Here is a 26359-nt window from a genome sequence, read left to right on the forward strand (position 1 = left end):
GGTTCTAACTGGAGTCCCTTTATAACTCTGGTATGAAAAAGCTGAGAAGTTTTGCATTAAAACTGTGACTTTGTTTCCTGTGTCAGGGAGACTTATTGATCAGCAGTCTAATAAACTGGCAAAAGATGAAATGCTACAGATGATCCGACATGGAGCAACACATGTATTTGCTTCCAAGGACAGTGAACTGACTGATGAAGATATTACCACTATTTTAGAAAGAGGTGAAAAAAAGGTGAGAGGATTTGGATGATTCTGTATGTTACCATTACTTTCATTGTTGCTCATCTTCTGTCTCTATAAAAATCATCTGCTTTGAATTAAGAAAAAAGAATCAAGTCTGTCTGATTCAGCTTTTCAAGTATCTTATCAAATCAGTTTTTATGTTTTATTGATGAAAAATGGCTTTTCTAAAGATTAACTTCATTTTATTTTTGGTGGCCTGCTTTAGACAGCTGAAATGAATGAGCGTTTGCAAAAAATGGGTGAGAGCTCCCTCCGAAACTTCACTATGGACACAGAAATGAGTTTGTACAATTTTGAAGGTGAAGATTATAGAGGAAAACAAAAGGTACCTTTCTGCTGTACTGATAAGTATAAATGTGTTTGCATTGTACTGTTACTGTATTTTTCGCCCCATAGGGCGCACCGGCCCATAGGGCGCACCTAGTTTTTTGGGGGGGAAATAAAGAAAAAAAATTTTATTCCCCCCCCCAGAGCTTCCCCCGACCCCAGCCCCCAGAACAGGCTGCTATCCGCAAGCCTAGGGAGCCCGGTGCGACGTTGCGCCGGGCTCCCATGGCTTGCGGAGAGCTGCCCGAAGCCCGGGGTGTGCTCCGCTGCGCGCCCCAGGCTTCGGGATGCAGGCAGCTCTCCGCAAGCCATGGGAGCCTGGCGCGACTTCCCGCCGGGCTCCCATGGCTTGCAGAGAGCTTCCTGAAGCCTGGAGAGTGAGAGGGGTCGGTGCGCACCGACCCCTCTCGCTCTCCAGGCGTCAGCGACAGCAACATGAAGCCTGGAGAGTGCAGAGGGAGCGCTCCCTCTGTGCTTCGGAGGCTTCTTGTTGCTATCGCTGAAGCCAAGGAGCCTGCATTCGCTCCATAGGACGCACACACATTTCCCCTTCATTTTTGGAGGGGAAAAAGTGTGTCCTATAGGGCGAAAAATACGGTAAGTGAATATAGTTCCACTTCAAACACTCCTAATATTCAGAGCAGGTTATGTAGGGAAGATGTAGGATTTCAATGTACTCTCCCCCCTTTGATTCACTTTACCTATAGCACTTTGTAGGGGCATTAACCAGGCTTAGAGTATATCTATCAAAAAGAAAGAGTCCTGAGAACACATCTTTCTTTTGATGCCTGGAATTTGAACATTCAGAGAAAACAAATGAAGCTTGCTGTAACAAGACACAATTGTATGTTTCACATTAGAAAACTAACTCAGTTCACTTACCTGTTTTTGAGGGAGTCCATAATAATGTAAAATGTATTCATCATGAACACTGTAGAACTGTTGCATATGCAGAGGAAAAAATACTGTAAGACAGAAGTTAAAAGGATATGTAGGCAGATTGAGAGGCCTCTGTTCAGAAAGATACTAGAATGGGATTCTGTCCATAATGTGAGGGAATAATAACTGAAGAAAAGAAATGCATGAAAGCAATCTATCACTGTACGAAATGGGACAATAAAGCTATAAGAGCAGCAATTTATTTCATGGTAGATGACTAACATTCTTTTAAGAGCCTACAAATAAATGCAGACCTTAGATTGGAAGATTCCGTTAAAGCAAAGAACTGCTAGTTTTCTTAAGTTAAGTGAAAGAAACTTGCTGAAAAGTGAACTCTGTTCTAGAGTTCTGTTATAGTTCATGCAACAGGGCAACATAAGGCCTACCCGCTTCATTTAACGAGGCAAGGATTATGAGCCTGGTTTCAAGTTAATGTGTTTGGAATGTTTTGTTGGTTTCTCTCCTTGTTTGTGAGAGAGGGTTTTTTTTAAAAAAAAAAATTCACTAATAGTGCAGATTAGGATGTGGCAATGAAGTTTGGTATTTGTGCTGATGACATAATAATATAATTCATGTTTGAATGTTAGCCAGTCTACTGTCTGCTTACAAGAGGAACATAAAAACATACAAAACTTATTTCTTCTGCTTATTCAAAAACTATCAGGTTTCAAAGAGGAGTTGGAAATTAAAAAACAAAACCTGAAAGAAATGCTATTCTAAAGTAACCCCTCTTGAACTAAGTGATTCGCTATTTTATCCATTCATAGCAATGCAGGTAGTTTAATATCTATTGAAACATGCACTAGTCTTCATTCCAGTCTTCTGCATTCTAGTCTTGTCTTAAAACAAGTACCTCTGTCAACAATACCAATTGAGCAATTAAATATGTGCTACTTAGAATTATCTTTTGGTATTTTAAAAAAGTTTTGATCTTATTTGTTTTCTAGCTGAGCATGATGGAATGGATAGAGCCTCCAAAACGAGAACGCAAAGCCAACTATGCTGTGGATGCCTATTTTAGAGAAGCTCTTCGAGTTAGTGAACCAAAAATCCCAAAGGTGAGAGGACAGTTTGGTAGTTCATACTAGTTACACCAACCTCAGCCTTTAATAACCTTTTTTATATAAAAACATGTTGCAACATGTCCAAAGACAAACATGTAGCATTAATGGTATATATGTTTAATTTCAAAGGCTCCACGACCTCCGAAACAGCCAAATATTCAAGATTTCCAGTTCTTTCCCCCACGGTTGTTTGAACTCCTTGAAAAAGAGATTCTTTATTATCGCAAGACCATAGGCTACAAGGTAAGGATCTGTTTTCCTTCCCTTCCCTAATATGAAGCAGGAATGTGGATTTCCATATATCCACATTTTGAAAATGATTAGATGACCAGCTCTTATGTAAATGGGGGACATTATAAATTACATTGTTTGCTCAAGGGTGAAGTGGAGTGAGAGCAAACACAATCAAAAGTGATTTTAACAAGGAAAAGGAGGAGCAGTCTCCTCTCTATGTAAGCTTCTGATCCCAGTTGTGGCTTCCTGCAGCTGCTTGACTTCTAAATTAAACAAAAACATTGGGGGGAGACATTAGAATCATAGAAAGCTTGATCCTAACCCACAAAGGAATAGGGACAGCAGACATTCTGGTGCCTTGAACGTGCCTCAGCAAGAGTGCTACCATTAAGGCTGTGTGAATATTTTGTGGTGACAGTGATGTCCCCTAGCTACCACCACTACATCCTTCTAGGATTACTGCTGTTGAGCTCCGAGTGCTATTTTATCAGGTTGGGCCTCCACATTAGTGGTTCTACTGTCTGCCACCTTTGGTCCTGCTTGACAGCTCTGCCCCTACAACTTCTATGCATTGTTTCCAAATAAGCCTTCCAAATTCATCCCATTAAATATTTGCATTTTTGGCACATTGTCAAAAGAAATTCAACCATAGATTACAGTGGTACCTCGGGTTACAGACGCTTCAGGTTACAGATGCTTCAGGTTACAAACTCCGCTAACCAGGAAGTGGTTGCTCCAGGTTAATAACTTTGCCCCAGGATAAGAACGGAAATTGCATGCCAGCAGCACAGCGGCATTAAGAGGCCCCATTAGCGAAAGCACGCCTCAGGTTAAGAACCATTTCAGGTTAAGAACAGACCTCTGGAACGAGTTAAGTTCTTAACCCGAGGTACCACTGTAGATAGATTGTAAGAATAGTAATATTGTGCTTGGAAAAGAACAATATGTTGGTATGGTCTTTCATCTTCAAAGGATAAAATCAGAGCTATTTAATTCTATGTTTCTAAACTTTGCTTTTGTGACTGACATGCTTAAATGGAAATATTCAGTAGCTAATTTATATAGTCACAGGCAAAATTACTTCCATGCTTTCTAAAAATGGTTTTACAATGGTAACAATTTGCCTCGTAACATGCTCTATATGAAGCCAAGATTATATATGTGCTGAAATCAGTGAAATATCATTTTGTAAACCAATGTCAGGGATAAGGTAAGCTCCAGTTTCTTGTCCTGAAATAACTGGCATGAAGATATCTCTCAGGCTTCTTAGATATGATGGATAGGAAATGTGTTACTTTTCAATAGCAGTTATGTGAAGTTAAGTATCATTTTAAAGTGAATTCAGAAGTGTGTAGTAGAAATGGGCACATTTTCCTCACTACAATAGATATAATTTCAAAGGATTGCTGTGAATAAAAGAAGAAAACAGAACAAAATCAGCGATATTTCCTTCTGAAGAATATATTAGCTACATTTACCTATGTATAAGATCTATGTCCTAAGACTTGAATTCCATTTCACAATCCCAAAAATAACATTATTTTCCATAGTGTACCTGGGATCTTAGTGACACAAATAAAACTATTTGTCCCATCCAGTTGGGGGAGAGGTCATGCGCTCTGGACAATTTCTGATTCCTCAAATTGGTCTGGTGACCATATGGTGTTCAAAAGACAGAACACGTGTGGGCAGAGTAGTGGGCTAGCTCAGTAGCCCAGAACATCAGTCCCACCCCGGGGTCCAAATAGCGTCAGCTTCCTCCAGGAAGAAGTGTCAAGAGTGGTGGGGTGCGGGTATGGAAGTGTCTTCCTTATAGGTCTGACAGGCTATGGATGGAGAATTACCAAGGTTTTGTTTTTTTAATAAAGTTCTTACTGAGTTTTTATGTATTACAAAAATTACAGTTATTGGATATCTACAAATAAATAAAACTACCAAAAAAGCCCCACCCACTTCATTCACAGAGATAAACAGGACCAAGACCCCACACTGCAATTCAAGGTGCAATATGAAATATGACAGTACAGTTAATATAAACTTAATACGCTGTCAAAAACAGTATGTGAATATTTAATGTTGAATGTATTATGATGCCCTTCAGTTATTTTTTAAAAAAAAGAAAATACAGAGTTTCTGACTAGCAAATATGGAAAAATTAAAGATTGAATTTCTCCACATAGACTTCAGGATATCAATACCAATATTTTGCTGGGGCCATCTTGCTGGGCTTCTGTGCATTTTTATATCCAAGGAAGGGAAACTAAATAGTCTCAAATTGATCTCTTTTCTGTTGCACTCTGATCACCTCTAGTTTATGAGAGAGAGAATAATTTACTTGTTCTTTAAGATCCTATTTGACCTGTCAAACAGTTCCAATAGTGTGTAATATGGGCCAAGTGTTTGGGCGTCAAATATCAGCTGTGTATTAATTTCAAAGATATCTCTCTCACAGAGGCAGAGATTGATTTATAGGTTGGCTTTTCCCACAGCCCTTACCAGGAAAGTTACCAAGTTGGTCACCAGGTCATCCACTATAAGACATTTATCATCCACAGTCTTATTGGAGAGGATGGTCCCAACCTCTTGTGTATTATTCAGACTTGAGTGGGGAAGCCATGATATCTTGATCTAACCCTATGTTGCTTTCCTGGGTTCTTTATGCAGCATCAAGACAATTGGATCATTATGGCTCTTCCTTAAGAATCTATCTGAACCAGGAAACTGATTATGCATGGGGGCTCACTTTGAGGTTCTGTGCCTAGTGTCAGTTCAAAGAACAAAGCAGGGATTTTGCTGGTGTACTATCCATCCCACTGCCCAACAGTCTCCATAGCCAAGATGGCCTACCCCAGATAGAGCAGATACCGGGAGACTTCCAGTATCACACTGGATCTGCTTTAAAAGCACCTGCCTGGGACTTCAGGGTCACCACCACAATCATGAGCTTGTTTCAGTACATCACGGCTCAAATGCATGTGGCAAGATAGGTCCTTGATATGCTTTCTGCTATAGTGTGTAGGGAGTATTTTAGTGTTTCCATTGCCATGCAGGAGTTATTTCCTGGCAATGCCTGGCTTGACAGTGGCAGTTCTTTCTCCCCCACTCCCCTGCCCATGCCAGGCCATTCCCGCAAGGTGGGGGGACTTACTGAGATGGTTTGCCCATAGAGACTTAAGGAATCATAAAGATTACTGAATGCTCTGGGGTATTTTCCAGTTGACATGGCTGGTGCTCTTGTCAAGGCTCTTTTTCAGTTTAGAATGGTGAGGAGGACACAATCAATCCTATATGCCCTTTTTTGGTGACAAGGAACCTGTACTACTCCCCCTGCCCCTGTTTTCAGGAGAGTTACAGGCAAGGAAGCAGAACAGGTGACAGCTGGGGTGCGAGTGCCAGAAATATCATAGAGAATACCACTGAGCACACGATTGCTGCCATCACTGCCACATGGTAGGCACAAAGTAGGCTTATTTTTCCACCTTTTTCTTATTTTTCACATGCTCAGCTAGCTGCCCAGGAGAGCTTTTCCAAGTGGTTAATGAACTGTTGAGATATGCCCCAAAGGTTATGGGCAATGGAGCATCAGAGTCTTGCTCTGACAAATTTTCTAAGCACTCCTATGGTAAAGTTGTTCACTTTTACTCTGAACTTGATACCACTGTTGATACAGTTTCAGCTGAGGTGTCCAGAGCACTGACAGGTCCAGTTGCATGAGATCAGTTTCAGTGATAATGATTGTAAATGATGCCAGGTGTGGAAAAGGTTGGTGCTTGCCGAAAAGGCCTTGGGGTTCTAATAATCACTGTAGTTGGGGAAAAGTTAGAAATATTAAAAGAAATAAAGAGCACTAAAAACACATTTAAACATTCTTTTGATATCAGATAATTCCAACTTGTGTTCATTCCATTTTACCCTAACTGTAGAAATTAATGTCTTCTTCACTGTTTAATCACTGGAGTAACACACATACATTTCCTCCTCCCCTTCTCTTTCTTGTTTGTGGTATCTGGGAACACTGAAAGGCTTAAAGAAAACCCTCTTGAGGTGCAGTGGTTGCTTGCTAGTTGCAGTTATCATTACATTTCCATGGACGAGAGCCTGCAAGCTATAAAAGGACAAATATAGATGAGTTATGATATGCTACATTCACCTTGCCTGAAGAACTTTCTGAGGACTGTAAACACAAGTAAAAGATGTTTCTCCACCAGCGGCCACATGCTAGGGAAATATTTCCTTCTCTAACAAATACTCAGTAGATGAGAAGCGCATCAATCCCACCCGACTAGTGTTTCTCAAAAAGGCAGTAAAGGGAGATGGATAGGACTATATACAGAACCTTTAATAGCATTGCTCTTTTACTATACATTCATTCCACCACTGATTTTAGGTCCCCAGAAACCCTGACCTCCCAAATGCAGCTCAGGTACAGAAAGAGGAACAGCGGAAGATTGATGAGTCAGCTCCTCTTACTTCAGAAGAGACTGAAGAGAAAGAAAGACTTCTTACCCAGGTAAATGGCTTTTAAATTTCTTTTCTTTAACAAAAGAAGAACTTATAAACAAAGAAGAACATTTACAAGCTTGTGTGCTTACTGTGTGACAAGCTAGATTGTGATGAAAAAAGGTTGATAACAGCCATGTGCAGTAAACGCAGGCAGTGATAACTAGATTTCCTATGGAAAACTGCAGATACTATCATCTGATCTTACAAATTATCTCATAGTTACATTAATTTGAAGGGATTTAGTTACAGTGCCTCTGTTTTGGATTGTGTGTGTGTAGAAACTGAGAAAGTTGGTTAGGCTCTTCTATTTTCAAAATGGCAGCTGCTAAGCTGTCGCTGGTGTGTCAGGTGATTTCTCTCCACAGAAAGGTGCAGGTGGATGAGAGTTCAGAGAAGAGAGCAGCTGAACTCAACAATAGTCAAGTTGAATCTCAAGTCCTTCGACAGTTCCTTTGGAAAGATCACATTGTTTCTCTCAGAGTGAATGGTTTTCTTCTTGCAATGATTACGTTATTAATCTTCCTTCGAATAGCATAGTTGTGTACACTACAGTGGATAGGTCCTGGCACTCTCAAATGAGGCATTCTTTAGCTGTCCACCTCAGCTTTCAAAACTTAGATTTACTTTATGCATTTAACTTGTCTTGTTGACACTTACATAATTATTTTTGGGTTACTCTGAAGATCATTTTTAGCTCACTTGACTTTTTAAATATTATAAGGAAGGAAGTGCAGGGTTTGCTCACATTCTCTGATACTTTTCTGCATGTAAGTAGTCACATTCTTGAGTGGTGTTCTTAAATGGTTATTTTAGTAATTGTCCTTTGAAAATTTAAATTGCCTTGTGTTGATTGAAGTGAATCTCTTGAAAGTACAATATCAGCCACATCACTCTTAGTTTCTGTGTAGGCAGTTTAAAAATCTTTAATGCTAGTATTGCTCTCTGGAAGTAGAGCTATACCAAAGTACCTGGAATTTTTCTTATTTCTCTGTAATACCTTTGATCAAGCCAAAGCCATATGACTCTATCTACTCCTTCGCTGGTTGAAAGCATTCTTCCTCTTTTTGTCACGTATTAAGGACAGAATATAAATAGAAGAGCTGCTGTTATAGGCTTCTGTTAATATTTGAAATACAAATATGCATTTCACTTCTTATTCGCCCAAAAGCAATTAGAATTAAACCAGCAAAACCAAATGTAGATATGGTGCCTCTCATTGCCATTGGTTTTCTTTTCAGACATTCCTTGTTAAACTGTGGTGGATACAAACGTTCCCTTCCTCTGATGAAAGTAGATTTTATTTGATGGAAGAACTGCTTTTGTTGACCTATGAAGTTTTTTTCCACCAGGGGAAGACTTTCTGTTGGAGCAATGGAAGCTTTGGATCCAATCTGTTGTATAGAACAGTTTGCTCTCCTGTATGCACAATGTCAGAAATAATTTACAGTTGGTTTGTTACAACCATGTGAATTGAGTGTCATGTCTGCAGTTAGTCCGACATTCATTATCTATGGAATCTAGGAGTAAAAATGATAAAGATGAAATTTGGAAGCTTCTTTTACTAGAAACTCCATGAAGTTCTTTTTTAAAAGTTGCCATTATTCTTGTAACTTATAAATCAACTTCTAGTGGGTTAAGAACCTGAGGGATTTTAAAATTCTGACTTAATATACAATGTTAGCTTTGGGGTATTTTGTTTTGTTTTGTTTTGCATCTGCTACAAGAAGTTCTTGCAATTGTATTGATAGAGGAGGTGTAGGGAAATGGGTGTTTTGGCTCCATTTTCTTTCTATCCAGGTGTTCATTTCATTCACCATTTGCTTTGTAAGTATTCAAAACAGAATGTTATTGCATTTAGTTCCAGGATGCCCAGGAGATTGCCAGTGACATCTGGACAAGTGCCCTCATACTCTTGCAATTTTATTTGTTACTTGTGCTTGCTCAAGTGTGATATAAGTGAAAACCCATTAAGATTTGAATTGAACTTTGTTTCTTCGAAGAAATGCCATTTACAAGCGTGAATAAAAAGCTTCTCTCCCTGATGCATGGGGAGCTGTGTGCAAAAATAACTCGTTCAACTTTTTATGACTGAGTAATAAACCTTGGATAATAGATGTTTATGGAAATCCTGCAAGATCATTAACCCCTGTAATTATTATGTGACATTGTACCGAAGCATTAACGAGCAAATCCAACTGTATCCTTCTAAGATGCAAGATCTAGCAAAACATTTCCTCCTTCACCTAATGGCAACTTCTTGCTTAACAGGGTTTTACAAACTGGAACAAAAGAGACTTCAACCAGTTTATTAAAGCTAATGAAAAATATGGACGAGATGATATAGATAATATTGCCCGTGAAGTGGAAGGAAAGTCACCTGAAGAAGTTATTGAATATTCAGGTTTGTCAAATATATCTTGGATAATTAAAAAAATATTTCCAAAATGGTTATATTTGTTGGGTTACCTTTGTAGTTCTACAAGGGTTGGCAATTTTGAAGAATGTGTAGTGTAGAAAGAATGCATGGTCCCGCATGGAGAGATTTAAAATCTGCAGAGGGATTATGCTGAGAATGCTACTCTGTAACCCTTTAGCCATTACTATTCTGCACTGTTTTTTAGATCGTGACATGCTTCATTTGCCACCGCTGTGGATGGCAAAGCAGGGGCGGAGAGGCTGGATTTATTCTTCCCTTCTCTTGACAGCAATATAATGCTGATAATGATTTTGTTGAGTGATAGGAATTTGGAAGAACCCAAAATGCAGTTCTAATGTATCCAGACATAATTCTGTTTTGCAGCCTCAGCCGTACCTTTTCAAGGGTGAGGTGTGTTTTTAAATAGTTTCAGCCATTTATTGGAAAACACTAGAAATTGCTCCTGCCTCCCTACAAACACGCACATAACACCACATGCTGACTGCCTGTTGCCCACTGAGGTACAGCACTGGGGAAAAAAAGAAAGGAAGCAAACTGCTCCAAGGTCACCCAGCGAGTCTCATGGCTGAGTAAGGAATTGACCCTGGATCTGTACATCTTTGGCTGCTTCAGACTGGATGACCCTTTGGGTCCATTCCAGCTCTACAATTCTATGATTTTATGACATGATAGACATCCTGTGCCAGAGCTTAGAGTATATTTGCATGCTCATGTTTAATGTAAAGTTGTAATCGGAGGCTTTGATTGAGAGTAGAGAAGTTTAAGTGGGGGGGACTACTAAGCAGTTTGCTTCTGTCTCTTTTCTGCCCAATTCCACCCCCCTTCGCCTACCAGTTCCCTGTGAAACAACTCAGTTAGCTCTATACAGTGAGGGGGGAAAGTATTTGATCCCCTGCTAAATTTGCCCGTTTGCCCTCTGATGAAGAAATGACCAGTCCATAATTTTAATGGTAGGTTTATTGTAGCTGTGAGAGACAGAATAACAACAGGAAGGCCCCCAGAAACCCAGAAGACAAAAGTCAGAGATTGATGTACATTATAATGAGTGAATTAAGTATTTGATCCCTTTGCAAAAGATGACTTAGTACTTGGTGGCCAAACCCTTGTTGGCAGTTACAGAGGTTGGACGTTTCTTGTAGGTGGCCACCAGGTTTGCACACATCTCAGGAGGTATTTTGTCCCACTCCTCTTTGCAGATCCTCTCCAAGTCAGTAAGATTTCGAGGCTGATGTGTAGCTACTTGAACCTTCAGCTCCCTCCACAGATTTTCGATGGGATTAAGGTCTGGAGACTAGCTAGGCCACTCCAGGGCCTTAATGTGCTTCTTCTTGAGTCATTCCTTTGTTGCCTTGGTCGTGTGTTTTGGGTCATTGCCATGCTGGAATACCCATCTTTGACCCATTTTCAGTGCCCTGGCTGAGGGAAGGAGGTGCTCACCCAGGATTTGACAATACATGGTCCTGCCCATCGTCCCTTCGATGCGGTGAAGGTGTCCTGTCCCCTTAGCAGAAAAAGACCCCCAAAGCATAATATGTCCCCCTCCATGTTTGATGGTGGGAATGGTGTTCTTGGGGTCGTAGGCAGCATTCCTCCTCCTCCAAACATGGCGAGTTGAGTTGATGCCAAAGATTTTGGTCTCATCTGACCACAACACTTTCACCCAGTTCTCCTCTGGGTCATTCAGACGTGCACTGGCAAACTGCAGACGGGCCTGTACATGTGCTGCCTTGAGCAAGGGGGCCTTGCAGGCTCTGCAAGATCTCAGTCCTTCACGGCGTAGTGTGTTACCACTGTTTTCATGGTGACTATGGTCCCAGCTGCCTTGAGATCTTTGACAAGCTCCCCCTGTGTAGTTCTGGGCTGCTTCATCACCGTTCTCATGATCATTGCAACTCCACGAGATGAGATCTTGCATGGAGCCCCAGACTGAGGGAGGTTGACAGTTATTTTGTGTTTCTTCCATTTCCGAATTATTGCACCAACTGTTGTCACCTTCTCACCAAGCTGCTTGTCAATAGTCTTGTAGCCCAGTCCAGCCTTGTGCAGGTCTACAAGCTTGTCCCTGACATCCTTGGACAGCTCTTTGGTCTTGGTCATGGTGGCTACTTTGGAATCTGCTGGATTGATTGCTTCTGTCGACAGGTGTCTTGTACAGGTACTGTAACGAGCTGGGATTACAGGTAAGACCTCTCCCTTATAGCAGGTGCTTCTAATCTCAGCTGGTTACATACAGTGAAGATATCAAGTAGCCTGCCATCTGGCTGGTTGATAGGCGATCAAATACTTATTTCACTCATTATAATGCACATCAATCTCTGACTTTTGTCTTCTGGGTTTCTGGGGTTTTCCCTGTTGTTATTCTGTCTCTCACAGCTATAATAAACCTACCATTAAAATTATGGGCTGGTCATTTCTTCATCAGAGGGCAAACGAGAAAATTTAGCAGGGGATCAAATACTTTCCCCCCTCACTGTATGTAACATTGGTTGTTTTCAGCGGGCCTTTTCTGGAGCAAGCATCTGGAGTTCCTTCTTATGGGAGATTCAGATTATTTCATATATTTCATATATTTCCACAAAATCACATCAGAGATGCATTTGCTTTCTGTTGCAAATTTCTTAAGGGACTTAGAGCCTTTGTGGAAAAAAGACTTTCTGTATGAAGTCCAACTCACTACATTGTAAGTTTTAAAAAAAAATATTCTAAATATATATATGATAATATACCTTGTTTAAACTGTGTTGGCCAATATTGTGAAAGAGTAAAAGCTTTAATTATATAAAAGTAGTTATTAATGTTATTTTATTACAAAGCATTTAAGGTGTTTTTTTGAATGCTTGAAATTTTCAGCTGTTTTTTGGGAACGTTGCAATGAACTCCAGGACATTGAGAGGATCATGGCTCAGATTGAACGAGGGGAGGCCAGAATACAGAGGCGAATTAGCATCAAAAAAGCCCTGGATGTCAAAGTAATTTTTCCACAAATTAATATTTCCTCTGATTAATTTTTTCCCTAAGAAACCAGCATATGGTTATGTTCCCCACTGATAAAGTATTCTCAGTCCCCTTCTAATTTTTCAGTACAAAGCTTACACTAATTCAGTGGTGAGCAAAGTTATTCTTTTCTATGATAAGTAGTTTAACTTTATTAAGCCATATGGATTGAAATTCCCAGTATAAACACATTAGGATTGTTACACCAGCTGTAACAATTTTAGTCTTACAACTGGCTAAATAAAGTCTTGATTAGGGGCTGATTTAATGGCTCCTGACTTTAGTATAATCCCACTGCAGCTAAAATAGCATAAATGGCCATTGAATAATATTCATATGCACATTCCTAGTAAAAATCTTTTTTCCCTTTAGATTGCTAGATACAAAGCACCTTTTCATCAGCTGCGTATACAGTATGGAACAAACAAAGGCAAAAACTACACAGAAGAAGAAGATAGATTCTTGATATGCATGTTGCATAAAATGGGATTTGATAAAGAAAATGTGTATGAAGAACTAAGACAGTGTGTACGCAATGCACCCCAATTTAGATTTGACTGGTTTATCAAATCTAGGACAGCAATGGTAAGTAAATAGTGTTGATTTACATGAGCTTAGTTTTTGCATGGTTTTTTTTTATTTCAAAGGGTTTTAGGTCTTCCTGTGTTTCATTGTGTTATACTGATTTCTGTTTTGAATTTGTTAACTTTTATCAAAAAGCAATATAGAGATATTAAATCAATCATTATGTCATGGAGAACCTGAGCCCTTCCAGATGTTGATGGACTCCAACTCCAACCAGTCCCCCACAGCATGACCTAATGATCATGACTCATGGGAGGTGTGGTCCAACAAAATCTAGAGGATACCAAGCTCTCCATCCTGGTCTGTATGTATATTATACCACTCTACAAGAGCACCAGAATGAGTATGTATGAGAACGAGTGCATTTAAAACTCTAGTCTTAGAGTTCTTGCATGTCCCTAGCCCTGTCCAGTCAAGATGAGCCCTGTCCAGTCAAGATGCTGGCAAGTACCTCGGCACCCAAAGTCTTATGAGGTGTGTGTGGCTACGCAAATGGACAAGTAGGTGCACTACAGATTCAGCAGCAGTGGTAATGTGAAGACAGCCAATATAAAACCAAGCCCACATGAACAGGAAGTACCACTTGGCTGCTTTCTCTTCTGGCGCTACCATATCTGGAGAAGCTGCCATCTGGAAGTTTGACCTGATCCTGATATTAGTCACAGATGCAGTGTCTGGTTTAAAGACCGATTTTGGTACAATTGTACATTCACTCATTAACAGTAAGTAAACAAAATTACTCTCATTTTCCAGGATCAGCTGATGCATAGAATAATTCTTCCCAGAAAAACTGACAAGCATAAAATAGGAAGATAGACCTTGAAGCCAATAGTTTTTCTTCTATGTTTATAGCAAAACATGAAGTTGTTGTGGGATGGTAGGAGGGTATGCTCTAAAAAGCTAGTTAATAGACGTGCTGATTTAATATTGGTGTCTGATGCAGTTCTGTGGTTTGCTATTATAATTTGAGTACTTCCCAGAAGCATGCAGTGCTGCACAACTAACATCTGTTATATGTGGTTGATCCTGTAATGTTTTTGTTTTTTGAAGGAAGACTGTATGGTAGAGTTGTTTCGAGGATGACATATTTTTCACAGTGGCAATTTAGCAATGGTTCTCTTGATAATTAATTAAAGCCTTGAGGGAAAGATATGCCACTTCATTAAGAGTAGAATTTCTGTTTTTGAACCCAAGAGTCATTTCATTTAGCCTAAGCTGAGTTTTTTTGTCCACTTCTGTTATTGCATGGACAATTTCTCTTCTGTTCAGGAATAACTTTTAAATTATTATTATTACTAAAATAAATCTGTACTTCCCTCCCCCAAGGATCTCAAGATGGTTTACAATATAAAATTACAAAAATACAGAACATAGTAACAAACACCCCCCCCCCCCAGTTTAAAAGGCCACTGTTTGTTTAATTAGCCAAAGATCTGGGAGAAGAGGAATGTTTTTGCCTGGTGCTTTAAAGTTGGAGAAGCAGTGTGAAAATAATGGTTTCAATGCTGTTAAATTGGATAAAGTCTTCCAAGAAGGGCTACCTTGAGGATGCTTCCCAAAAGGATCAAATATGCCCAAAGGGTTAGTAGTGCCTGAACACCTATGATTGGCAGGCAGTATACCTTTTACCATGTACTGTGGACAAGTAGTTCCTATGCATGGCGTTTTACATACCACTTCAGCTGGAGTTATCAGTCCTGGCTGTCGCTATTCTTCCACTTGAAATTCCAAGCCTGATCGTGATGGGATGCAATTCTCATGGTCACAGCTCAAATCTTGAAGAATGGAAAAAAACAACAACAACATGCAGTAAAGGGCAACCAGAATGGTTAAGAGGCTGGAACATGTTCCCTATAAGGAAAGATCACAACATTTGCAACTTTTGGGTTTTGCAGAAAGATAAGTAAGAGATTAGGGAAGAGGTATACAAAATTATGCAGAATGTGGATGAAGAATTTTTTTCTCCCCCTCATTGGGATCATTGATGAAACTGATTGGCTGGAGATTCAGGACAGGCAGATGGAATCACATGCCTCATAGTTAAAGCATGGATTTTGCTGCCACATGATGTGAAGCTGACCACTAGCTTAAATGGCTTTACAAGGGCAGTAAATAAATTAATGGAAGCTGTGATCACCAGTGGGTACTAGTCACAATGATTATATGCTGTGTTCAGAAGCTTATGCCCCTGAATAACTATTTCTGGGGAACAGCAGCAGGAGAGGACCGTTAGTTTGGTTGTGGACATCCAATTAGCTGCTGGGAATACTGGATGCTGGACTTGCATGACCATTTGCCTGATGCAAAAGGACTTAGTTAAAAAAATTCTTTATTTTTAACCTGATTTACAGACTGCATTTCAGGGCATGGTTGTTCAGTCATGTGTTCCGGTCTCTGATAATGTTGGGTTTGTAGTTTTTTCAAAATGTTGTCTATCTCTTACTCGTCTTGTCAGAAATGTCTGGCTTAATGTTCATACCTTGTTTATCCAACCAAAATATGTATTTGTTTGCTTATTACATTTATATCCCACTTTTCCTCCAGTGTGCTCAAGACAGCATATATTTCCTACTTTTTATTTCCACAGCCACCCTGTCAGATAGGCTAGGATGATTTTATATGTGATTGGCCCGAGGCCATCTAGTAATATTCATGGCTGAGTAGGGAATGGAACTAGAGTCCACCCCCCCATCCCAGTCTGTCACACCTCAGTAGCCCATGATATCATATCACAGTGGAGGTTCTTCCTAGAATTTTCTTTTTGTAAAGGATTGCTAGGTAGAAATTTTATAATCTTTTAACAATTATTTCAAAATGCTTATACTTAAAAACCAAGGCTTCTATGCATTTTACTTAGAAATTCATCATTACCTTCTGATGGCCACTAGATGTCTCCCTAGTTCTGCCTAAATACATTGATTTTTTCCATGTTTCCCCTCTATGTGTTTATTTGAAAATTTCTCTTCAGAAAACTTCTCTTCAGAAACCAATATAAATTCTTTTTTGTTTCTTATTTTCATGCAAGCATATGGCTTACACAGTATGAGCTCATAAATTGCTTGATGGTTTCCTATAAAATTCTAGTTTTTCTGCACCAGACTTTGTACTTCACATTTAGATGTTCTGCTGTCATAACTACCCTTCTTCTTTGTGACTCTGAGAGGGGAATGGTAAGCGCACCGCTGAATCGCAGATCTGTTCTCTTTAAGGCATGCATATGACTGTTCTCTGTATACTTCCTTTCCCATTGGTGCAGAATCATTGGGCTGTGATTTCTCCTTTGAAGATTCGGTGTTCTTTTGTCTTTCTGCTTCACTGGTGGTTTAGATTAAAGAGAGACAATGTGGTGGAACTCCAACTCCCATCAGCTCCAGCCAGCATGGCCAGTGGTCAGGGATGATGGGATTTGTAGTTCAACAACATCAGAAGAGAACCAGGTTGGCTACCCTGGCTTTTGTCCATGGCAGTGGAGAACAGCACTTCCTCCTTTGAGGTTTACTTGATACTTTCTGCATTTGCTGGAAGTTCCAATTTTTAATAAGTTAAATGATAATGGTTTTTTAGCCTTGTGCCTGTTATGATGCTTCCTCTTCTTACTCCATTTATCCAGGGTGCTGAGTGCCAGCACAATGGAGTTTATTTTCTGGTAGGGGGATTCTAATGTAAAAAGGGATAGCTGTAATTGCTTCATTAGTAAGATGTGGGTAGGAGAAGTACAACATTGTTTAAAGCCTAGGATACAAGGAAATATTGTGTGGTGAGAACAAGAGGTCTGTAACATTCACTGACTGTATGCTTTAGGGGTCAATAAGATATGGAAGGGTGGAGGGAGGGAACACCATAGACAGAAATGCAAAAAATTGCTACTACAGCTTTAGCAAAGCCAGGCATGCTTACTTGCTGAGCAGGAGGGATATTATTTCCATAGGTTTAATTCACACAAGGAGGACCAAAAGAAGTAGTGCTGTATTTACTTTTTAACAGTTGGGAAATGTGAAAATTCCTGAATTGAGAGTGCTTTCAGAAACGGAGACTGCGGTTGGCACTGGAATGAAATATCTGTCCTTAAGCCCTGCACTTCAGCACATGTGGGAGTTGGTGTCCTATTCAGTGCTCCTCATAAATTCCTTTCCTGAGGCAGAGCGTTAGGCTTTCTGGAAGCACCAGCAGATATTATTGATGATTTTGTTACATGTATTGCTGTGGTGGTATCAGTGACATTGGTAATCTTCAGTAAATCATGAATTCTCCCTGGCCATACATAATGTATCCATTGTCACAAACACTTTATATGTTGGTATACCAGTAAGGAAGAGAAAGAGCACTTGAAAACCATGACATTTTAAAAAAATTGTGGTGTCTGTGTTTACTCTCACATTCCAGCCTACACAGAATAAAATGATTTCATGCATGTCTCTGATGCAAGTTCAGAATGCTTCTTCCATCATGCATGCATCCCCCCCCCCCAAATCTAGTGCATGTTTCAGTCACACAGTCAGCTTAAAACTTAAGTATTCTAGAAAGTCTTATTACCTCTCTGCTTTTGACAACTTTGAATGTAACAATTCTGACAATATGCTGTTAAGCACATGGGAAGATAGAACAGCTGTAAGCTATTTATATTTCAGTCACAGAATTGGGGAGACCAAATTTCTTCTTCCTCTGGTTTTCCTGAGGAAGAACAAAGGTGCTCCTGCTCGTCCTTCCAATGTTGTCTTATGTCAAAATCAAACCCACAGGTACAGATTTGTGGGAGGCAAAAAGAAACAGCTGTAAGTGATTTTTGTATCAATACTCTTGGTGTTCAGCGGGAGAAAAATCTAAAGGCAGTAAGTGCAGATAAGTTGCCTAGTCTCTCCCCCCCCCCATCCCTTTGTTGTTTTGAGGTGGGTTGTGTTTTTTGGTCAATCTTGCTCTTTCACTTCTGATCCTTATGTAAGTCAATAGCAAATGATTACTATTCGTAATCTCCGTATCTTCACAGCTGTCCTGTGAGAAAAGCTAAGCCAAGATTCAGCAGCTTTTGCTAAAGTCTTTCCCACTGATAGGAGTTTCATAACCCTTTCTCTGCTGACCACTTTTCTGCTCTACATCACCACCCCTGTTGCTTTTCCTACACACCCTCGGTGCAAATTAGTGTTGTGGATTTATTGAGAGAGAGAAAAGAAAGATTCTGGGCTCTGAACTGCAGACATCACTTCAATTGAAGAACATTTGTAGTCCAGAGAAATCATAGAATCAGAAAAAGAGTCCTGTCATAAAGTGAAACCCTCAGATGATGCAGGAAGCATACTGCTAACTACATCCCCGTCTTAATCCTACTCAGAGTAGACTCATTGAAGTTAATGAGCATGACTCATTTCATTTGGTATGCCCTGAGTAGGGTTTAGTTTACTACAACCCTTTATAACTATATCTTAAACAAAAGGTTTGTAATGTGAACTTCATGTGACATTTACAATGTAAGCAATGTGTTTTCATTTCTCATGTATCCCAAATTTTAGTTGTATTTTAAAGAATACAGTCTTTTAAATTTTTTTTTTTAATGGGATGTTGGTTTCACGGGAAAAAGTGCCCGTGCCTCTAATTGATCCTGTTCTTCCTCTTACCGCCCCTTGACAGTTGGGATTGTTCTACGTGTGTGAAATATTCAACTGAAAATGAGTTTCTGGCTTAGAGCAGTGGGTAATTTTTGAGGCAATGTGAAGTGCTTGATATTCCAGAAAGTTTTATATTATTACCGAGTGGCTCCTAATAGCAGGTCTTTCCTCCTAAGAAAAGACGTAAGAAGCCAGTGAATCCTATAGCTTGTACATGCAGGACCCAGTTTCTGGTTTGCTTCAGTGCAAAGAAGATGCGGACGTGCAGCTTTTAAACTCAGAAGATGCCAAAAATAACTGAGAACAGCCTCTCTGTCCTCTGCCTGAAATAGAGGCTTTTAAGAAAACTCCTTTGTATGAGACAGCTGCATAGATACGGCGTGACTTTTATACCCGCAGCACTGGGGTCAGAGACTGAGCTGAAAATGACTGACTTCAAGGGATCATTAGGTTACCTGCTTTTCCCTTTTTTCCTACAAATGACATTTCTTATAGAGGTTGAAGAGAAAAGCAGTTGAAAACTTTTCTGGGGGTTACAATGAGGAGAGTTAGAGCATGTGTTTTGCATGCCGTAGGTCTTGGGGTCAATCCTTGGCAGTCACTTTTTAAAAGGATCATGTAGCAGGCAGTGGAAAAGACCTCTGCTACAGAGACCTCATAGAACTCATGCCAGTCAAAGACAACAGTGGACCTAATGGGCCTAACATACGATAGGAAATTACATTCTTTGGTTGGTTGATGTTATTGGTGATAATCCCTTATACATTGTAAGATCTTCACTTAGCATATCTTAACCACCTGGAGCTTAGGGCGATGTTTCTCAAACTTTGGTCTCCAGCTGTTGTTGGACTACAGCTCCCATCATCCCTGACTGCTGCTCCGGCTAGTTAGGGATGATTCATTGCTCTCTGCATTGCTTGTTGGGCAAGGCCTGCTTGACGGAGGGACTTTGGAGGCTAGGAATGCTCTTGTGGGAACTGATGGCCCTACAAAATGTTGTGACAGTTTCTCAGAGAGCCTAAGAGCTCTTTATGCGCCGGATAATGCAGGCAGACCCAGCGTGCTTGAATTTAACTTGCGCAATTTCAATCAGCCTGCCTTCTACTACACATGGTTGAGATCATGCAAGTTAAATGCACATATTGTGTGTTTGTACTGTACTCCAAAACAGGCTAAAATTTTATTTATTTATTTATACATAATTTAAATTTCTATGAACATGCTTCATCCCAAAACAATCCCAGAAGTTGTACTCTTAATTGTTTTTAAAATTTATTGCCTTATTACATGTATATGCCTTTGCTTCAAGGAGCTCTCTACCACCCCCATTGTTTTCCTTGCAGTGGCTCTGTGAGGTAGGTTAGGTTGAGAGAGAGTGACTGGACCATGGCCACTCAGTGAACTTAATGACTGATTATTTGAATCTGGGTATCTAAATTTAATAACTATACCACAGTGGCGGTGGAATCAGCCCATTTTTAAAAACATAATCTCAATTCATTTTAGCAGTATCTTTAAATTGGATATAAATGAAGTGTTGCAGGATGATTTGAAGTGCTCTTTCAGAAGGTTTCTGAATTAAGGTAAAGGTAAAGGTACCCCTGCCCGTACGGGCCAGTCTTGACAGACTCTAGGGTTGTGCGCCCATCTCACTTAAGAGGCCAGGGGCCAGCGCTGTCCGGAGACACTTCCGGGTCACGTGGCCAGCGTGACAATGCTGCATCTGGCGAGCCAGCGCAGCACACGGAAACGCCGTTTACCTTCCCGCTAGTAAGCGGTCCCTATTTATCTACTTGCACCCGGGGGTGCTTTCGAACTGCTAGGTTGGCAGGCGCTGGGACCGAGCAACGGGAGCGCACCCCGCCGCGGGGATTCGAACCGCCAACCTTTCGATCGGCAAGCCCTAGGCGCTGAGGCTTTTACCCACAGCGCCACCCGCGTCCCTGAATTATTTTATATTTATTTATTTATATTAATTATTTTAAGAGATACTGTGTTTTATATGGAACTGAGTGAAAAGGTAAAAAGGCTGACATAAAATGAATAACAGAATTTTCTTTCTCTGTGTGTGTTTGCATGCATGCACTTTTTGAAAACATTTTGCATGCCATAGAGCACATTTTCATGTGCATTTAGGTGTTAGTCATGCTTTTATTGCAGTTTGCTTTAGATGAGCCAGCTCGGCAAGTCTAAAGTGCAAAGCTCTAGAAGAGTCTTGCTGAAATCAGTAGCTGTGGCAATTTGTATTGTCTCTTTGTAAGTTGTAAAGCCCTTTTAATACTTCTCTTTCTAAGTTGCTGTAGAATCTCATAGGACATAATTAGAGAAAAAGTCAACATCCCATTGAATTTTATCATTAAATACCCATTGATTTTAATTACTCTGTACTGCACCCTAAAGCTACAATCAACAATATGTTTTGCTAACATGAAACACATTTTAAAAGGACTTTGTGGGTGTCATTTTAGAATTTTGACAGGTATGAGTGATCTGCACCTTCTCCTCTGAATGTGTTGACTGCTTAATGTCTCTGTATGTTTGGCGAGTTTGTCACAGAATTTGATATATATACACATATATATTAATCTTATTTCTCAGGAACTCCAGAGACGCTGCAATACACTCATATCACTCATTGAAAAAGAAAATATGGAAATTGAGGAAAAGGAAAGAGCTGAAAAGAAAAAGCGGGGAACAAAAGCTCCAGCGGTAATCAATCATCAGCACCCCTTCCAAACATTTAAAATACTTATGTTGCACTTTTCCAACATGTTTTCAAAGTAGCTTATAATGCAGAGAAGAATAACATAAAACAGTACTTAAATAAATAGGATTTTAAAAACGTAACCAGCAGATGAGTGAGAAGAGTCACTTTAGGAATTCCAAAGGATGAGTAGAGAGGAATGAAAACAAGGTGGAATAATTCCTCACTTCCAAGGTCCCTGATTTTAGTGGCAGATGTTCAGATTACACAGAATAGATGTTAACTGAATTGGGCCTGGGAAACCTGTGGCCCTTAAGATGGCCATGATGGCTTGGGGTGACAGGAGTTGGACTTCCCAAAAATATCTGGAGGGCCACAAGTTTCCCACCTTGGATGCAGGAAGAGACAGTCTCTAAAGTATGTGGGTCATAGGCTTTACAAGTTCAAGGTTCAGGCTTTGTAGATGAACTATAATAGTAGCTTACTTTGAAAGTACTGTAGTTATTGAGGTAGAAAGCATGCTTGGAGGTTTCCTTCTCCTTTTCCTTTGCCAGAAAGAGACCTGCTGTTATGACATCAGGCCACAGCTTGCTTTCAGGTCCCTTGCTTTCAGAAAGGGAATAGATGAAGGTCATATTGGTGGCTTCTGTGTAAACTTGGTCTACTTGGTGGAAACCTTCATGGTTTCTGGGAAAACCAACTGCTGACTACTGCTATGGAGTGTTTTATGGGGGGAGGAAAGCTCTGTGCATGTGCCACTTTCCTATCCCACTTCTTTTGCTCCAGCTCCCCTCCTTTGTTCCACTTGGTGACAATAAGGCAAGTGGGAGGTTGGGGGAGGCCTTCCTGGTGATTTTTAAGCTTGCTGCAGTTGTAGACCATTGAGCCCAATGTACCTGTCAGGGTGGGAAAGTTCAGAAGAGATAGAGCTGTGCTTTTGTATCCCCTCCTTCCCACATTCCTGGCACTTCTGACTTGCTACAGCATGACAAAACAAAAATGCTAGAGTCAGAAACGGGAGTACTGATGAAGGCTTATCCTCAGTTCTCTAACACACTGGTTTCCACAAGGGTAGATAATAGGAAAGTAGAATGACAGGGGCAACCCCCTGTGTCATCCTTTACATTTACCTTTCCTAGCACAGGTGGTTTAATGTGACTTTCCTTAGCGCTTCTTAGACCACTGATACCTAGAAACTGAATTCTTGATGAATCTTTCATTGCCCAGTCAATGGCAAATGCTATTTAACAAGCATAATCACATATGACATAGCAGCAGCATCTGTAACAATAAAACAGAATAGTGTATGTTTCTGATCAGCTAGCATGGTCAGTATTCTTGCTGATTTGAGTTGCAGTTCAACAAATCTGGAACGCACCAAGTTAGCCACTCCTTGCCTTATCAGTCTTATCCTTAACCTTTGTAGAACATCCACTCTTACTGGTTTTTGGGAATAGCTGTGCTATACTCAAATTGGGTACCTTGAAAACTTAAGTCTTAAAACTGAAGTTAGGACTCTTTAAAACTGAATCTTCTTTCAATGCCTCTGTTAGATTGCTTTTGAACTTACATGGATGAAATCCAGAGAAATCTAGGTTCTGTTGTTATTTTAACTGGCAACTTCATGGTCTATTGGATTTCATTACCTTTATATACATTCAGCATCAAACATTGTTAAGATGGACAAAAATGTGACGACTTATCTCCCTTCTCACCTTTTTTTTCCAGTCACAAAAAAGAAAAGCAGACTCTGCCATAGAAAGCTCTGGAAAAAAGGATGCCAAGAAAGTGAAGACGTAAAATTGGGAAAGGAAGCTCAGTTTAAAGCTGCCATTTCCCCCTTCTCTGTTTTCCAGTGTTATTGACACTGTCTGTGTATTCATTATACCCTTCCCCCCCAAATCTTCCCGCCGGTTTCAATTTTTGCAAACCTGTATATTTTACAATGCTTTACCTAATGTGTAGTTTTTTATTTTATGCATTCCAGTATTTTTGTGCACTTGTATTTTACGCTTTTTCTGCATTTCTTGAGCAAAATTTTACTCAGTCCTTGTTCTTCTGAAGTTTGTGCTGGGGCTTTTAGCTTTCATATGTTTTATATGCTTTGACAAAAAAAAAACTTGTTTATTCTGTTGTTGTATTATTGTTGTTTCCTACTTTATATGATCGTGGAAAACCAAAATGAATTAAAATGACCAGAGGAGAAATATACTTTTAATTTGTTTTTTGTCTCTCTCTTCAGCCCACTCCATCTTGTAGTCCCGTCCCCCCCACTTCCATACAGTAGCTTAGATAACATTTACTGCTAGGGTAATTGACTATAAGAGGAAGTATCTTTTTGTATGTGTGAACATGGTCCTGTTTGGGCTTTTTATCTATCAGTTCCTGCGTATCTCTTAGGCAGAAGCAGAAGTAGGTGGTAAACAGACTGTACAAACCACAAACTAAAGGTTGTGCAAAAAGTATGTTTTTTGTTTTTATAAACGCCTCTCCATATTAAAAGCTCCCTGCAAATAGACAACTTAGCATGAAGGGAATGGGCTGGATTAGACACCTTCTCTCTCAGCCGCAGGCATTTTATTTACCTCCCCCAAACCCCCTCCCACAACAACTCATATCTATCAGCAACAGTTCATAGTCCACAAAGCAAATAATTCACACAGCTGTTGGAAAACAATATTTAAATGTTCCCAGTAGCAAAATCAGGCTTAGTTTTTTGATGTTTGCAACACAAAAGCCAGCCCCACATTTATTATATATATATAATTGCAAAATCTAAACACAAGTGACTGTGGTGCTGTGCAAAATAAAGTAAGACGAAATTGCCCAGTGTGCTCCTTTCTATCCTTCTGAAGCAACGGGATCCCTTTATATTTCTGATCTTCATTGGTAGATGAAGTGCCGGCTGAGGTGGTCTTTCTTATTTTGGATTAACATTATGCTATGCTTAGGTGTGAATGCTGCACAGAGGTATGCAAGAAAGGATCTAGTTCTTTTTCTGAAATGGGGAGTGAACACAACAGTATAGACAAATTAATCAGGACCCCTCCAGCCCTGAGGGAGATGATGTCTGGGGCAACATGCTGTGGCAATATTTTACATCCTGCCAGGGCTTTGTCACTGGGCACAGCGTCTGTTGGCAGAGCTGGATAAAGGCTCTTTCTGCAGGTGGAAGCTGCTTGCCCAAGTGCAATGAAAGGATTAAGTAAGTTCAGTGATCACTAAATAATTCCAGAGTTTGGAAAACACGGGGACCTTTTAGTTTGATGAGATGTCATTTGACAGGGCCTGCAAATAACATCCATTGTGCCTGCCCAAGTAAAAGTATAATGTCAACTGTTCGTAGTTTGTGGGCAGGAGGAATGGGTGGTCATTGAGGGGCTTCACTTGCACACATTCTGGTTATATCCAGGCTAAATTACTGCAGTGCATTTTGTGTGGGGCTACCTTTAAAGACTGTTCAGAAACTTCAGTTACTACAGAAAGCCTTCTAGGTTGTTTGTGGAGGTCAGGTGGGCTTCAGTTCCGTACTAGTTTCATTAGTTGCCTATATGGTTTGGGGTTCAATTTAAAGGGCTGATTTACACACCTTAAACCAGCCTTTCCCCAATCTGGTGCCCTCCAGATGTTTGGGAATAGAATTTATGTCATTCCTGACCACTGGCTGCTGGCCAGGGCAGATCAGTATTATACTCTAAAACATCTGGAGGGCATTAGGTTAAGGACGGCTGCCCTCAGTGGCTTGTGACCAGGTTACTTGAAAGTTGTCTGCACCCATATGAAGTTGCATGGACCTTGAGTCTCAGAAACTCAGACCTTGAAGAACAGCTCTCAGTAGGAGTACACAGTATTTGGCTTAGATGGACCAGTGGTCTGGCTCAACTACCAGTCATGTACAAACCCCATTTGTTTCAAATGTGCTTGTGTGAACCTAGTTGCTGCTTTCAATGTGACTATTAAGAAGGGGAAAAAGCTAATAAGTACAAAATTACAGTAACAATACATTTTCATAAAGTAATAGCGAAGTCAACGTGCTTTTTAAGTGTAGCACTCTTAATGTTCTGCTTTCGTCCACAACAGAAATACTGGCTAATGTAAAGGCTTTCAAACCATTGCGGCAAAATGTGAGGACATGAGTTTTGCACACAAAATATGATTTTCACATTCCAGGCAATTTGCACAACTTAAATAAATTATCAACCCTTACATTTCATATAGTCGTAACATTTGGCCTCTCCCTTTGCTGAAGCAATGACTTGAATGCAATTGAGAGTTCTTCAAGAAGTTTTAACCTAGTAAAATTATAATTACGTGTCAGTCAATTGAGGAACTGGATATAAAATGCTAGCATTTTACAGTAAAGTCAGCAACTTAGTAAAATGATTGTATTGGTAAGCCATAAGCTTTTTTTATTATCTTTAACGCCAATAGACTGTGCCCCCCCTTTCTTCATCTGCATATTTTCAAAAACCTGACAGTGCTTTTTCCACTGTGTAGGATTTGTCTTTTAAGATTGCTTCCATCATCTGTTGCCTTACTTGAATAGATCTTAATATCATGGTTGGAAAATATGATAGCTCTTTGTAGCTAAATTCAACAAAATGTTGCAGCATAGAGTGCTCCTATAAAGGGGGCTAACTAGCCGGGTAGACAGCCATTCCTTCAGGATACTCCATTTCATTCCCCTTGCCCTTAGTTTTCCATTTCCCACTGTACAACAGTCAAA

At 40.1% G+C, this 26359-nt stretch overlaps 1 protein-coding gene across 1 annotated transcript in view; it reads left to right on the plus strand.

Annotated features, from left to right (window-relative positions):
- SMARCA1 (SWI/SNF related, matrix associated, actin dependent regulator of chromatin, subfamily a, member 1) overlaps positions 1-23844 on the plus strand; it is a 46610-nt gene extending 22766 nt beyond the window's left edge. Inside the window, exons 15-24 of the mRNA XM_053373476.1 lie at positions 87-235; positions 452-571; positions 2460-2570; positions 2706-2819; positions 7198-7320; positions 9582-9714; positions 12601-12719; positions 13117-13329; positions 21528-21638; positions 23362-23844. Of these exons, the coding sequence (XP_053229451.1) occupies positions 87-235; positions 452-571; positions 2460-2570; positions 2706-2819; positions 7198-7320; positions 9582-9714; positions 12601-12719; positions 13117-13329; positions 21528-21638; positions 23362-23433 (1265 nt within the window). The 3' untranslated portion in view covers positions 23434-23844. The remainder of the gene's footprint in view (positions 1-86; positions 236-451; positions 572-2459; positions 2571-2705; positions 2820-7197; positions 7321-9581; positions 9715-12600; positions 12720-13116; positions 13330-21527; positions 21639-23361) is intronic.
- Positions 23845-26359: the final 2515 nt, after the last annotated feature.

This window comes from Podarcis raffonei, chromosome Z (genome assembly GCF_027172205.1).
Source record: "Podarcis raffonei isolate rPodRaf1 chromosome Z, rPodRaf1.pri, whole genome shotgun sequence".
Lineage (NCBI taxonomy): Eukaryota > Metazoa > Chordata > Lepidosauria > Squamata > Lacertidae > Podarcis > Podarcis raffonei.